Here is a 14,823-nt window from a genome sequence, read left to right as displayed (position 1 = left end):
CAAATAAAAACTTACTATAAAGACTTTTCATTTTAATAAATACTAGTATGTAATCATGAATGGACAGGTTTATTGAACCATTTCACTATTCAACTTGTTGTAAAATAATATTGTAAAACTTAATGAGAGAACGCTAGCATATTGAGCACCTCAATAGGTTATAATAGTTAATACTTGTAAAAAAACAAACCAACATATAAACTTAGTTCATTGTCTAAATTTATTAACAATAGTTTTAGCACTATTTAATTTATTTTACAAATTAATCAAGATCATAAATATCCTCGTACTATCCCTATCATCCTCATGTATGCATTTGTTTACTATAATATTTTTTGTTAGTTTTTGTATTTAGTGTTTTACCTATAACTCAAATAAAGATTTTGAACTACTTATAATTAGTTTTCAATATGACATATTGAATTGTATTTTAACTATTAATATTGCCTACATATGAATTTAAATTATATTTGTTTTTATGCAATATTATTAAGATTTCAGTTAAGTGATCTTATCTGTAGAGTATGATTTTTTAATCATAATTCAAAGACTTTCTCATCTCAAGTATGTCTAATCCTTCTATCTGTATATAGATTTCTACACCATAAATTTTTCTTTGTATATATTTTTTCTCTTTCTTGTTCCATATTTATTATGTTTGCATTTTTAAGTACTTTATCATACGATTGTTTATAGTTTTCCGCTTATGTCCTTGCCTATCAATCCTCTTTTAATATATATAATATAAATACATATTTTATACTCCTTAAATCTAATTTATTTTAATACTCTTATTTACTACTCAAAATTGCTTCATTATATAAAATTATCAAAGAAATATTATTTCGGTTGCTGTAAATAACGTAAATCAATCCAAATTTGAGATAGACCTTATAAGAATATTGATAGCATCTCAATGTTATAATTTAACAATCTTTTAGCAAGACTTTACATGGTTGCTTGAACTTTTGGTAACTTACAAACTAAGATTTTAATTTATTATTTTTTTTAAAATATAAGTATTTTAAAGTATTGATATTAAAATCGTATACAACATGAAATAAAATTTTCCTTCTAACTTCCCCCTAATAAATTTGAGATTGCCAATGATCTTACAAAATAGTTGGTAAATTGTTTCAAATTTTAGCCTCTAAGCGCATGCTTATTTCCTTGATCGTGCAAATGAGATCAAGCTGCAATAATCCATTAACACTGGCTCTACTTGCCTGTTAGATACAATCACTTTCTCTCTTTTAATCGATAACTAATCAACCTGCACATTGTATAAATTATTAAATGTTAAAAGGTCCAAAAATGCAATCACAAAAGCTGATACGATATATCTAGATATACTGCTAGGCACAATTAGTGTAGAAATGCTTCTACTTCAAGTTTAAATTGAAATGATCAATTTTTCAATTTCTCTTTTCTAATTTTTGATTGCCCTTCAAGATTATATTTCAGTATCTAAGTATTAAATCAATTATTAATATATAAATCAAATAACATCATAGATTTTGGCTTTGTTATAAATCAAATAGGGATTTTTCAAAAATATACAACCCAACATAAATTATTACGGCACATAGCCCAATATCCAACATTATACCTGAGGGGAAAGCATTATACATAATGTATCAGCCTTGTATAAAGTGTATAAAAGGTGTTTATACACAAATATGAGTTAAATTGGATAACGAACTCAAAATATGGGCTACGTGGCGTAAATTTTTTCAAAAATAGACATAGAGCGTAACCTTTATAGTGTTTTGGCTTCCCAAAATCGTCATATATGGCATGAGGATAAAGGCTGCCCCTCCAATCTGCCAAAAACAAAAACCCCATTTAGTGTTTCTCGACCTTCCTTTCTGTATAGTCTATTTAACATAAAGACATGCAGTAAATATGGCACCACTTAAAAGATTAAGAAATACAGGCTTACTGTGCATCTTTTGGAATGATTTTCGTTTTTTTTTTTTTTTGACAACTCCATCGATGAAGCTATTAGGTTCACTTCTTAATTAATCCAACATAAATTATTCAAATCCAAAGAATTATTCATAACATAAACAAAAAAAGTTTGAAAAATAATGCAAATATTAAGTTATAACTAAGAAGAATGTGAACCATTCCTTTATAACGAAGAAAGAAGATACTTAAAAGTAAGAAGTAACTAAAGGATGTTAGAAGGAAATAATATTTTCTCCGAAAGTAAAAATAAAAAAACTCATTCCTCTGCATGAACTAATAAGATATCATTGTAGACTTGCTCAAGAATAACCTTTTCAAAGGAAAGAGTTATATGACCATATAGACCGAGTTTTTCTTGTCCTAAGACTACAACCATGCATATATAGAAAGATGATCAGAATAACTAATTAATAGAGTTAACTTTCTGTTCACGCTAAAAAAAAAAAATCAGAACTACACAACTTAATCAATGATCATCCACATGATACAAAGAAACATGCTAAATAGCATCTAAATATATACAGTTCAACAACTCCTTAGAGAATAGGCTATCATTTAGAAAGCCATACATAATTTCATGTATGTTAAAAAATAAAAAATAATCCGCATACCATGATCACTTTTTCAAGATATGATTACCAAGAAGTAATAGCATTGTAGGCAATCAAGCAACTCTTAAGACAACTAAAGGGCCACTATTTATCACTTTCAGGAAGGTTTAGTTGGAAAAAAGTATTACTATGATTTATGAGGTATAACCTTCACCGCTCATCTGCACTACCAAATCAACAATTCGGAGAAGCCTAAGCGTCATGTCTTTTTATCAATATATTACGGTGTGCATGGCGCAGATTAAGGGGGAGAATGGGTAAGTGGGAGTTGGACGTGGGGTTCCTGGGGTTAGGATTAGTTGTCTTTTTTTGATTTCTGTCCTTTTTTTTTTTAAAAATTAATTTTGAAAAAGTAATGTAAAAGATCTTGTAGTTTTTTGTCCTAATCTTTGGCAATTTTGTCCAAAAAAATCTGATTATATAACTTCCCTCTTATGAGCCAAAAACTACCTCCTTTTGGTAGATATGACTTATATTTCATTCTTAATTTAAGTTTTATTTTTATTTTTTATGTTTAACTCAAAATTCAAAATTTACCCACAGAAGGAGCCCAAAAATGTGAATGTTAAAGCATTAAACTGTATGAAGAAGTTATAATCAGTTTCAAGTTCAAAAATCTCAATTAGATATGGATTTAGTAATTCAAATTCAATTTAAAAAAAAAAAAGTAAAAGGAGCTTAGAAACGTGGTTGTTATGAATATGATGCTCGGTTTTGAAACAGATCGTGTAAATTAAGTTGAGAAAAGAAGAAAACCGTGAAAGTTGTAACTGCATACCTTCTACGACTATGTTGATAAACCTCTCAATGCATGTATATAGGATCCAGTAACCCATCATCTTATTCATAATTCAAAAGATAACTGCTTAACCCCAATAATTTTAAAAATTACGGATATATAACTGATAAATTTGCCACTTGTGTTTTACTTGCTACAAAGAAGGAGCCCAAAAACGGTTTTTTATGGATTATATTTTTTTCTGAAAATAAAATTGCAATAAAAAAGATCCAAAAAAACGTGTTTAATTTTTTGAAACTTTTAGAAATTTTAACCGTGCATGTATGTGTTTGTGAGTTGGGTAAATGGGCAAGTGACGTGCACTTGGGTTAGTTTTTACTTGTTAGTTTTTTTTTTTTTTTTGTCTTTTTATCATTTTTATTTTCTTAGCTTTGTTGTTTTTCTTTTTATTTTTCTTTTTTAAATACAAAAAACAAAAACAAATGTAAAGATAAAATAGGGTAGTAAATCTTGTTCATAAAAAAAGTGTTTATTTTTCAAAACAATTTCAGATAATTTATGTAATGTATGTTCTAATCTAAATTCATTATCTTTTAATTTAAATTAAATCCAATATATAGATGTATATGTTTCCTTTTAAAAAACAGATATTTAATTATTATTAAATGCAAAAAATAATAACTAATAACTAATTATTAACTAATTTGTCCTAAAACTACCACTTGTCATAATCCTATGCTACCACTTGTTACAATCCTAGGGCAAACTATCCTCTTTTTAATAATAAAAATATAGATATAGATGATGCGATGAAGTAACATGAAACATATACTGCAAGGCCAGGCCATATACTCCAAAGTTTGAAAACTAAATTATAAACTGAAAATCTTGTTATCATATTTGCTAAATCGGCAAGGCCACCTTCACTTAAACTACAAGCTAAGTAGGCAAAAAAAGTTTTCCTTCATTATGCTATGGAGCAGGAATCACAGAAAGAGAGGCCTTTGATTTAAGCTACATACCATGGTTCCCATAGCCACGGTTAGCCTTTAAACTTTTTGCTTCCTAGCAAATTTCCTTTCCAACATTTCCTTCCACGATCATAGCGTCTTATCTATCTCAATATGAATTCAAAAAATTGGGTTTACTATGTTATCAACATTCAACACCTAGAAATTCTACCCATCAAACCAATACTGTATAGATTAAACTCAATAAAACCAATAATTAAAAGGCTCTCCTATTTCAAGTTTTAAGGCTTCAAAAATGAACATGTCTTCAATATATTACTACTATCTACAATTCAAAATGATAAGCACTAAAAATAATTAGGCTAATACAAAAACTCTAAACCGTGAAGTTTTGCTTCAAAATAAATGCGTGGAAACCAAAGAATAGATTTACCTTGATTGCAAACTAAAGTTAAGAAGGCTTCACTATATATGTTCCCGAGCACGCTTTGTTAACATGGTACGCAAACACAATTTTTGAAACTAACCATAGTAGAGGGTAGAATATAGGTTAAAAAAATCAACTTGATATCCACAATGTAATCCATTTGTATAAATTCTCGGCACAACTTGATTCTCCAGATGCTTGCTCTTCTGATCTTGTAAAGTGGATATGCTTAAAAAATAACATGTATATATACATATATGCGTTCTTTGGCCACATCAATTAATGCATTTAACTATTTCATACTTAATGGTATTAGAAATAGATAAATATATGTAGAACTATCTTGTGATTCACAGTGGTAAGAGACTAAAAGTACAACAACTAAAACCAATATACTATTACCATTTATGCTATGAAACATTAAAAAAATGATTGAAGAAGAAGAAGTGACAATGTAAATTTTAGGCTTACCTATTGAAGATGTTAGAGATAAGAATGGAGAGCTTTCTTGTATATGTTGTATATGTTAAGAAACTGATCGTGAGGAGGGGGTATGGAGGAAGTGGGAGCAGTTGGTAACTAAACTACCCCATTTCCCCCTAAAAGTCTACTTCATTCACCAAAAACCCACCCACGTCCCTTTATTTTCAAAGCTTTAACCACAGTACAAAAAAATTTAAAAAAAAAAAAAAAAACACAAAATTCAATCCCAAAGCTCAGAAGTTACATAACAGTTTTGTTCTCATGGTAACTTCCTATTCAAATTAGAATAAACCTATTTCCTTAAAAAACTATAGATATTTTATTGTTTTTACATTCAAATTTAAGAACAACAACAACTAATCATTAACTAATTAACTAATTTTTGTCTTAAAACTAACACATGTCATAAATTTATGCTGCCACTTGTCAAAATCTTAGGGCAAACTATCCTCTTTTTAATTATATATAGATAAATAAAACAATAGGGCTTATTTCACCTGTAATATGATTTAGTTTTAGATGCATCCCCTGTATATTTATTTTAAAACCAAATACTTACCGTCCTTGTACTATAAAACTCCACCACTTACACCCCTGTGAGATTTATCCGTAACTGGTATCTTGAAAATATAATTATTAAATGACAACGAATACTAATATTATAAGTAAAATATTTTTACGAAATTTTAAAACGAAGATAAAGAATTTAACAAAAAAAAAATTATTCATGTAATTGATTTGAAAAATAAGTATTTTTTGAAACATTTATTTTAGGGAAAAGGGTCAAAAATACCCCTCTACTTTGGAAAAAGGGCTAAAAATATCCTCCGAACTTATTTTGGGTCAAAAATACCCCTCTCATCCTTAAAGTTTTCAAATATACCCCTGTCTTGATGGAAATTATCCCCCAAAATAACCTGAAATCATTTTTTAAACCCGCTCCATCATTGAAACCCGACCCAACTAAATAATTACCCATAAGATCCCCTTATTTCCCCAATACGTGGGTTTAAAGTTTGAGGGAATTGGGGGAATAAGGGGATCTTGTGGGGAAGATGATGATGAAACACAAACCCCCAAAAATCCTATAGGAGATACAGATCCTGCACAATCACATACACAAGACAAACCGCCAAGAACTCATAAATCAACCGCTAAAATCTGGGTTATGACTAAAAATAAGGAAAGACAAACAACTACATGCAATATATGTAGACAAGAATTTGTTTTTAAGCAACAAACTAGTAAGGATGGTGGAACGGGTACAATTTTGCATTAATTTGGAGTACAATTTTTTTTTTCTTTTTTTTTTTTTTGTAGATGTGTCACTCTAATAGCCTTTCATTCCTCCGAGACACGTTGTGTATTTGCAAGATTTTATCACAAACACAAGAGACTCAATAGCTATCATGCACGAGCTCAAGTATGAAAAACAAGCCCAAGGAGACAAATTATAGATAAAATTGCTAACAAGAACGACATTAATTGCTTACGTACTCGTGTTATTAAATATAAAGTTGTAAAGATGCACCTCAAGAGAAAGGTGAAGTTTCCCTCACTTTCTTTTCAAGGCAGTCAAGTATATATTTCTTCTTCTATTTTGTCTTTGAATTCCTTTTTTACCAACTTCAAAGTGCACCTAAGAATTTGGTGAACAGATTTGTGACTACATTTAAAAAAAATTAGATCAACCAAATTAGGTATTGTATGCTTCTAGCTAAACAAAATATGCTTGTGTGTGTGTGATTTTATATGCACGAGATAGATATTACAACGTGCCAAATCCTAAGCAGATGGTGTAAGATATCGTAACACGTACTATCTGCTGATCATTCAACAATTCGATCATGTATATCGATCAGTTTACCAATGCCCCGTAGAGTCAATCTGCTCTTGTTGAGATAAGTGGGATTGTATTGAGTTCTGTGAAAATGTTGGCAACCGAAATGATTGGTCTGTTGTTGATAGAAATGAAGCCTGAGCTGAGCTGGGAGAATCAATATAGACGTTGTCGTAACTAGGATCATAGTGTTGCTGCTTATTATTATTACTAGTAGGCATATTTAGCTTTTCACCTTCGTCAAGTTCTCTGTACTTGTTAAGATATTGCTTCAGTGGGTTCACATAATCCTCGAACCCCAGGATTTGGATTGCCCCAATAATGTCATCCCCATTGATGGTCTTCCTCTTCTCGCGCTGGCATTTTTCTGATGCTTCTCCAGTCACGAAACTAATGAACTCCGACACGCATTCTTGCATCGTCTCTTTTGCATCTTTCGACATCTTCCCATTGCCCGGGATGACTTTCTTCATGATTCTCCCCACATTTGCTATTGGAAGGAACCGATCTTGTTCTTTACTAGTAGTAATTGTATTGAATGTAGGAGGGGTTGTCTGCTGTATGGTGATTTTTGAAGTGCTTTCTGGACTAATTGGCCCATTTCCCTGCCTTCCCTCTTCCATGTTTTTGAGACAATAGTGAGGATGGTTTTTAACGTATATGGCGTGAGAAGCATTAAGTTAGGCCTGATAATAGGAATTTTCATGGACTCCCACCTGTTTACTCGCTCTAAGGCTAATTTTTGATAACTAACTATATTATACTCCTTTAATACTTTCTTTTGTGAGCTTACCAAAAGATAAAAATACTATACTTACTTTTTTCAGGAATCAACTTTTTTTATTTCTTTTAGATAAATTTTTTTCCGATAATCAAATCAATAAGATATTCGTTATTGGTTTCGGTTTATCGGTTTTTGATCCTTAACGGTTCGGTTTTCGGTTTAATCAAGAAGAAAATACTCCTCTAATTTTATTTGCTTTCTCTTGTTTTCATTTGTTCATATATACACTGCCTTCATACACAAAAGATTATAATCGACACAAATTACAAACAAAAGCAAATTCAAATACGTTATTGCTATTTGCTAAAACAAACTTCTTTTCTTTCACATTAAGTAGCAAACTTGGATGTTGTAGAAGCAAATTTTCAAATAAGTTATTGCTATTTGCTAAAACAAACTTCTTTTCATTCACGTTAACTAGCAAACTTGGATGTTATAGAAGCAAATTCAAATACGTTATTGCTATTTGCTAAAACAAACTTCTTTTCTTTCATGTTAAGTAGCAAACTTGAATATTGTATCACTGTAGCAATCTCTCCAAAAGAAAAAAGAAACCAGCAACTTCATATTACAGAAAAACAGCAGCGCCGAGACTACTATAAAAGTGAGGGAGAGAAGCAGAAAAGCATGCAAGGCCTAGTTTTGTATGAGAATTGAGAATCAGGGAATAAGCGTTGCGTTACTCTTGGACAGCATTAGGTGTTTCTCGGAATACCTAATGCTGGTCAATAGAACCTTTGAGAGTAATACTATAAGATAGAATAAAAAGGAGGATGAAGTTGCAGAGGAAGAGAAGAAAAGGGGTTGAAAAAGAAAGCTACGCTATTTAGGATGAAAGGGTATTTGCGTCACAAAAGTTTCATTAAATGAAGGCAAAGACAAAAGTCAAATATTTTAAAAATGAAGAGTAAAAATTAAAGACCACTCCTTTTGGAGGGCACTCAGCACAAAAACTTGACTTTCGTTGTGGTGCTTATGAGTTTTACCATCGTTCTAAACCAATGGCATTTACACTTGCAAGAATGTTCACCACCTCCAAAACTAATGACATAATATTACAAATATTATAATGATACTACTAATTTTGCTAAGGAATGGAACGTGATAGCCTGACAAGAATACAGTTACAAAAGTTTAATCAGAATGGCATGAAAGCCAACACAACCAGCATCCTGCACATGCTAAGCAATGGCATAAGTTAGTGTCTCGACGTCCTTGGGGCGCCACATTGTTTTCTGGCAACACAACAACCCTTCCTTGTCCTTGGTATAGGTCATACGGATTTCATAATGCATAGACTTGAGCATACTTTCTAACTCGGTTATGGTCTCTGCCTTGTCACGCACGATGAGCTTCCCTTCTGGTCTCAAAATGCGGTCAACTTCAGCAACTATTGCCGGTAAACCACACCTACGAGTTTTAAAAACCAAAGCACTATCAGATCACAACATAGAGAAATAGAAAATGAATGGGTCCATAATTTAAAGGTTAAATATTTACTTTGTTTTAATCTTGGAGAAGAGATGGTCAGCATGGAGAAGATCGTAAGATCTGGGATATGTGCTGAAGGATTCACACCAGTCATGATAAATTCCAAAAAGACCTCTCTCATAAATAATTGGTAGCGTATCTGGAGCATCTATTGAGACAATGTTCATAACCCACACATTCAAGTCTCTTAAAGCAGCTGCAAATCTGCAAGGTCACACAAAGTTTAACATCACAAGCCATTGAATACAATGAAAAGATGTTATAGAATTAGTCACAACTGCTATAATCTTTTCTGAGAGAACACAGGGACTTGTAAAGAAATCTGAGAGAATCAATTTAGCACCAACCACGTACTACATTCTGATCAAAAAAGTTCCAACAGTTTTTTAAAACAACCTGTCTGTTAGTCCATTGAACTCATAAAACCTATGGTCAGCAACAAGCTTCAACCGAAACTTCTTTGCTAGATATGTTAGGCAGAGAGAGAGAAGATCTATAGGTAGGACGCCAGTAACATAGCACTGTACTTACCCTCCATAGATAGCACGCATGTCCATAACATTCCGCACAGTAGACCAGTTTATCCCCATTCCAGTAAGATATGAATTCTTCACCACATGTTTCCAGTGTTCATAATCTGCGGTAAAATCTTCTGGAGCTGGTTTCCCATATACTCCAACCTCGGAACTCAATAACCAGTAAGGTGATTTGGATACCCTGGCTGGCCATGATTCTGGCCATTGAGATCCACGTTCTGATGTGGCAACAGGAGCTTTATGCATGCAAGCTTGTAAAGGCACATTCCTGAAGGAAAGCATCCATTCATTAGATCATGTTTAAGCATAGATGCAAAATCTCACTGCAATTCTCCATAAAAAAAAAAACAATTTCCATAGATAAGATGGAAAATAGTTTCCAGCATTTGTACTAGATAAGAATATTTGTTCTAGACAGCCAAATAATTGATATTAATTCTAAAAAATGAAGTTCCCATCACTCTGAGAATAATACCAGGCTGCGTTTGGATCATCAGATCCTTGACAAAGCGGGGGATCGTCTTTTGATCTTTGTTCATAGCACTCATTGGAAGTAGGCTTGCGATATACAGCAATCCCTACTCCATTAACTCTATCTTTGGTTTTTGAAATAAGTTCCCAGCACATTGCGTTTGTCAACTTCTTCATGGCTGTCAAATGGCAAAAAAGGGACCATCATTCAGCAAGACTAGTTAATCAAGTTATGGAAGAGTCAATCGAATTGGTTAAAGTGAAGTACCTTCCCAGATCCCAACATCTTCAGGAAGCTTTTGGTAGACAGGAGTAGCAGACCAAACAAATAATCCACCAGGTCGAAGTACACGATTGAGCTCCAGGAGAAGTTTCCCCCCTACATTTTGTTAGATCGAAATAGTTAAATCTTAAATCAAGTTTCACAATATCATCAGTTGTAAGATGAAATAATGGAGATAAACTGATTGCGGATATAGAAATATTTCCGGTGCTGGAAGTCCACACTCCGAGAACTACCTATGTTCTTCTCAAAGGTTCGCCTACTAAATAGAAGAACTTTACACTTGACACCTCAATACTCTTAGCAATGAAAAGACATAAGGAGTAGGTCGAATGCAAAATCAAATACCTTCAATATGCCAGGGCACTCTGCAACGTGCACAATGAACAACGTCAAAGACTCGACCGGGAAAGGGAAGCCTCTTTGTACCCATGACAGCAGATATAGCAGGAATACCCCTCTCAAGAGCAAACTGAACCTGAGCTTCATGTTCATCTTTAGGAGCAAAAGACATTGCTAAAACATCTCTTTCGAAAAGATAACCCCCAAAGCTGGCAACCCCACATCCAACATCTAATATAACCCGAGTTCGCTTGCCCCAGGCAATTTCTGGAACAGACTGCAAAAATAATGTAAAAATTGTGTGAAAAAATTAAGATAATTTGATATTTGATGGATACATGACACAACTGTTTATAAGTATCAAATACACATGATATTTTTTGCAATGTGGGACATTATCCTACTTGAAACTCTACCATCCTAATTCTGATATTTGACAATGTGGGGCAATTCTAAAGCTCTAACACTAACACTCCACATTCTAACAGCTAAAGCATCAAACGCCATGCAAGAATATTAAAAACCTTTATAAATTTGTTTGATGCTCCAAGCTTGTTTCACGTTGAGGTTAACCTGGGTAAAAAATCACTAAGAACTTCTTTAAGGTTTATGTTCTGAAAAAAAAGACGACAGTACTTCGAGTAACAAGTGAAAAAAATGGAGATACCACATGTTAGTTTAGGTAAGTAGAAAGAAGAATAGACATTGAACAATCTACTAAAAAGCACATGCACAAATCAGAAACAACAGCAAGAACTGACAGATAGTACATGCTTGTCCATTGATGATTTTAAGAAAAACAAACATACATGCAAATGCAGAGCAAAGAATAAGTGCAAGTGCTAACCTGCTGTATGAAATCAATATAGTGTAGAGCACCATGCTTAAACTGGGTTCCCCCACCTGGGAAGGTAAGGTATTCACCACTAACTTTGACCCAATTTTGATGTCCTTTAACTTCTGCAAGCTTCGTATGGGGAACATTGTGGTACCATATCTGCAGGAAGGTAATACTTTTAACTTCAAGGACAATAAAAATGATAGAACCAACTTCAAACAGCATTCCAGAAATAACGTATCACCTTTTCCCTACTCGTAGGCCACTCAACTGAACGTTGATATCCTTCAGGAAGTGGAACAAGACAAGTCGGAGAATTATCTGGGCAGTGTCTCTCTCGGTGTTCATAATGTTTTGTACTTCTGAGGTTCCTAATTGCTTCCAAATTATCAAGGCAAGGGATATAATCTGGCCCAGCAGTGGCATTGCAGAGTTTCCAAGTGTAACTACTTTCTTTATCTGATCCCGAAGACTTCTGCATTTCCTTTTCATTCTTTGATTCTGATGCCTGAGTTCCAAATGCTCCATTTTGAGTTGTGGTTTCATTCAAAAGGTCTGACTGAACCCCTGAAGTAAATACCTCACTTGAAGACTGGTCCTTCTTCTGATCATCAGAATCTTGGTCTACCTTCTGATCCTTTTTATCATTCAGTTCAGCTGAGTTTTCGACTGATTTTTTCTCATCAGCACCCTCTTCGATCTCTTCTCCAACAGATTTATTTTCGTTTTTCTCCCCAGCCTCGGAATCCTTATCATCTACTTTGTATTGCCCATCTTCCTTTTTGTCATCTGAATTATCTGTCCCCCTCTCGGATTGAGTTTCCGATTTAGAGTCTCCAGTATCCTCTTTCTGTTCTATTGATTTCTCTTCCTGTTTCACCTCTGAGGTTGATTCTGTTTCTTGTGGATTAGAACGATTTTCTTCTTGACTAACTAAGGCATCTCCTTTTGTTGCATCCTCAGGTAAATCACCTGGGTTATCCTCAAATTGTTTTGATTTTCCCTCATCAGTTGGATTACTCTCAGAACCAGCGTTGTTGTTATTCTCTTTACTTTCCGTTACCTGTGTTGACACGTCATTCTTTTTCCCCTGTGAGGACAAATCTGAATTTTGTTCTGGAACAATAGATGATGATGTCATCATCCACACCCCAACTAAACATAGAGCTACAAATACCACTATAGTCACAGTGGAGCAATAACTCGATGACTTCCTGCCATCTACTCTAGAATACTTTCCTAATGCCATTCTTTTCTCCGGTAAATTTTATCAGTCCTTGACAATTTTCCTTTATTCACCACCTGTGGTACAAAATAAAAATAATAAGAGTAAAATCTTTGAATCACTCTCATGCAATTCTGGCAACTTAACATGTTAGTAAATCAATTGTCACATTGAATTTTGTGTCCACTTAAAACAGTGGAGGTTGAACACTGATACTTAAATCAAATCTATGACCCTATATTTAGTAAGGGAATTACTATGTAAAGACATACACACAGGGAACTCTAAATAGTCATTAATTATATCTTGCTTTTAATCAGAGTATTGACATCACCAGTAGATCTTAAAGGAAACAATACTACAACAAAAGAATCAATTTGTTAATTCGGGAGATCTATACGGTAACCAAAACAAGACATGGAAGGGAAAAGAGTGTTAAAGGAATAATAGTAAAATGATCGGGAAGATGCTAAGCAACAATCTTTAAGAGTAAAAGTGATTCAGATCTTGAGCAAATCTAAAAATAAAAATTGATTGCACAAGAGAAGTAGCTAAAGAATTGCACAACTAAACAGAGAAAGAGTCAGATCTGACAAATTTGAAAATAATCTAAAAGAAAGAAAGCAGGTGTACCTTTTAGTAGCAGATCTGAGAAAAGGGAAGCTGAACCATAATTTTTGGGGTTCAACGGGCATGAATATATACAAGAGAGAGCAGTAGCAGACTAGTAGTGCTATAGCAGTAAAGGTAGTGTTCACCCGGTATTGTATTGCGTATATTATTAATAATGTGATAATAAAATGGACCTCAGAATTTGAACTTAGGGCTGGTGACCACCAGAACAAGATTGCGGTCGGAGACTAGATGCGTCGCTGTCGCCAGATTGAAGGGTAAATTTTATAATTCCAATGTAAGATCTACATGCCCCTTAATGGCTAAAGTCATAAGTGCCCCTTAAAATTCGTCAACTTGACTCATTCTTATAAGGGGTCATTTGGTACGTAGATAAAATTATTCCAGAATTATAATTTTGAGACTAATTTATTCCATCTCTTAAGACATTTCGGAATTAGTTATTCCATCCTTTCACTGAAATAAAATAACATTACAATTCCGGAATAACTAATCTCGAGATTAATTATACGATCATTTTATTCCAATCAAACGTAAAATAAATTCATCTCAAATATAATTCCGGAATTATTTATCCTTACCTCCTATATCAAACGAGCCCTTAGGGGTTGTTTAGTAGGGTGTATAAGAACAACGCTGAATAGGGTATATTAGTAATGTTGTTATTAGTAATGGTGAGATTAGTTATGCTGAGATTATTTCTTATTCACTATTTGATTTTGGTGTATTAAAAATAACATGCATTGCATAATTTTTTTTTAAAAAAATTGGTTTGTTTACAAAAATATCCTCCAACTTAATAATTGAAAAAAGATTTTCAGAGATTTCAGGGGCAACTGTGTCTTTAGTCATGCTTATGCATGTATTAAAAACCCTTGCATTGCTAATATTATAGTTTGCTATGTATTAAACGACTATTAGTTATACATAGGATAATACCAAAAATGGTGTATAACTAATACTTGCATTTGTTATACATAGGTTGAAAAAGGATACCAAACAAGATATATTAATAATACAGAAAGCTAATGCATGCATTATTTTCTCTAATAAATCTTCCAAACTACTCCTTACACTACTCAAAAGAGTGTTCTATTAAATACTTTATGTTGATATGACATAGTGTGTGTAAAACACTAAAATGAGCAGGTGAGATTATTTTTTGTTCAATGTTTTTT

General features: G+C 33.0%; 2 protein-coding genes across 2 annotated transcripts; both read right to left on the bottom strand.

The window, feature by feature from the left end:
- Nucleotides 1-6,516: 6,516 nt before the first annotated feature.
- On the bottom strand, nucleotides 6,517-7,665 carry LOC132066245 (nuclear transcription factor Y subunit B-3-like). The gene has a single exon (XM_059459594.1). It carries the CDS (start codon nucleotides 7,663-7,665, stop codon nucleotides 7,066-7,068), a length of 600 nt encoding a protein of 199 aa, XP_059315577.1. The 3' UTR covers nucleotides 6,517-7,065.
- Nucleotides 7,666-8,713: 1,048 nt separating this feature from the next.
- On the bottom strand, nucleotides 8,714-13,853 carry LOC132067964 (probable methyltransferase PMT26). Its single transcript, XM_059461399.1, has 9 exons — nucleotides 13,646-13,853; nucleotides 12,032-13,089; nucleotides 11,797-11,946; nucleotides 10,956-11,226; nucleotides 10,593-10,703; nucleotides 10,329-10,503; nucleotides 9,849-10,121; nucleotides 9,327-9,521; nucleotides 8,714-9,236 (listed from the first exon to the last, which is right to left on the bottom strand). The coding sequence occupies exons 2-9, from the start codon at nucleotides 13,034-13,036 to the stop codon at nucleotides 9,008-9,010; spliced, it is 2,409 nt and encodes an 802-aa protein (XP_059317382.1). The 5' UTR covers nucleotides 13,037-13,089; nucleotides 13,646-13,853; the 3' UTR covers nucleotides 8,714-9,007.
- Between the last annotated feature and the right edge of the window lie 970 nt (nucleotides 13,854-14,823).

Source organism: Lycium ferocissimum, chromosome 8 (assembly GCF_029784015.1).
Source record: "Lycium ferocissimum isolate CSIRO_LF1 chromosome 8, AGI_CSIRO_Lferr_CH_V1, whole genome shotgun sequence".
Taxonomy (NCBI): domain Eukaryota; kingdom Viridiplantae; phylum Streptophyta; class Magnoliopsida; order Solanales; family Solanaceae; genus Lycium; species Lycium ferocissimum.
The sequence above is the reverse complement of the archived record's forward strand: the minus strand, read 5'-3'. Positions and strand labels throughout refer to the sequence as shown.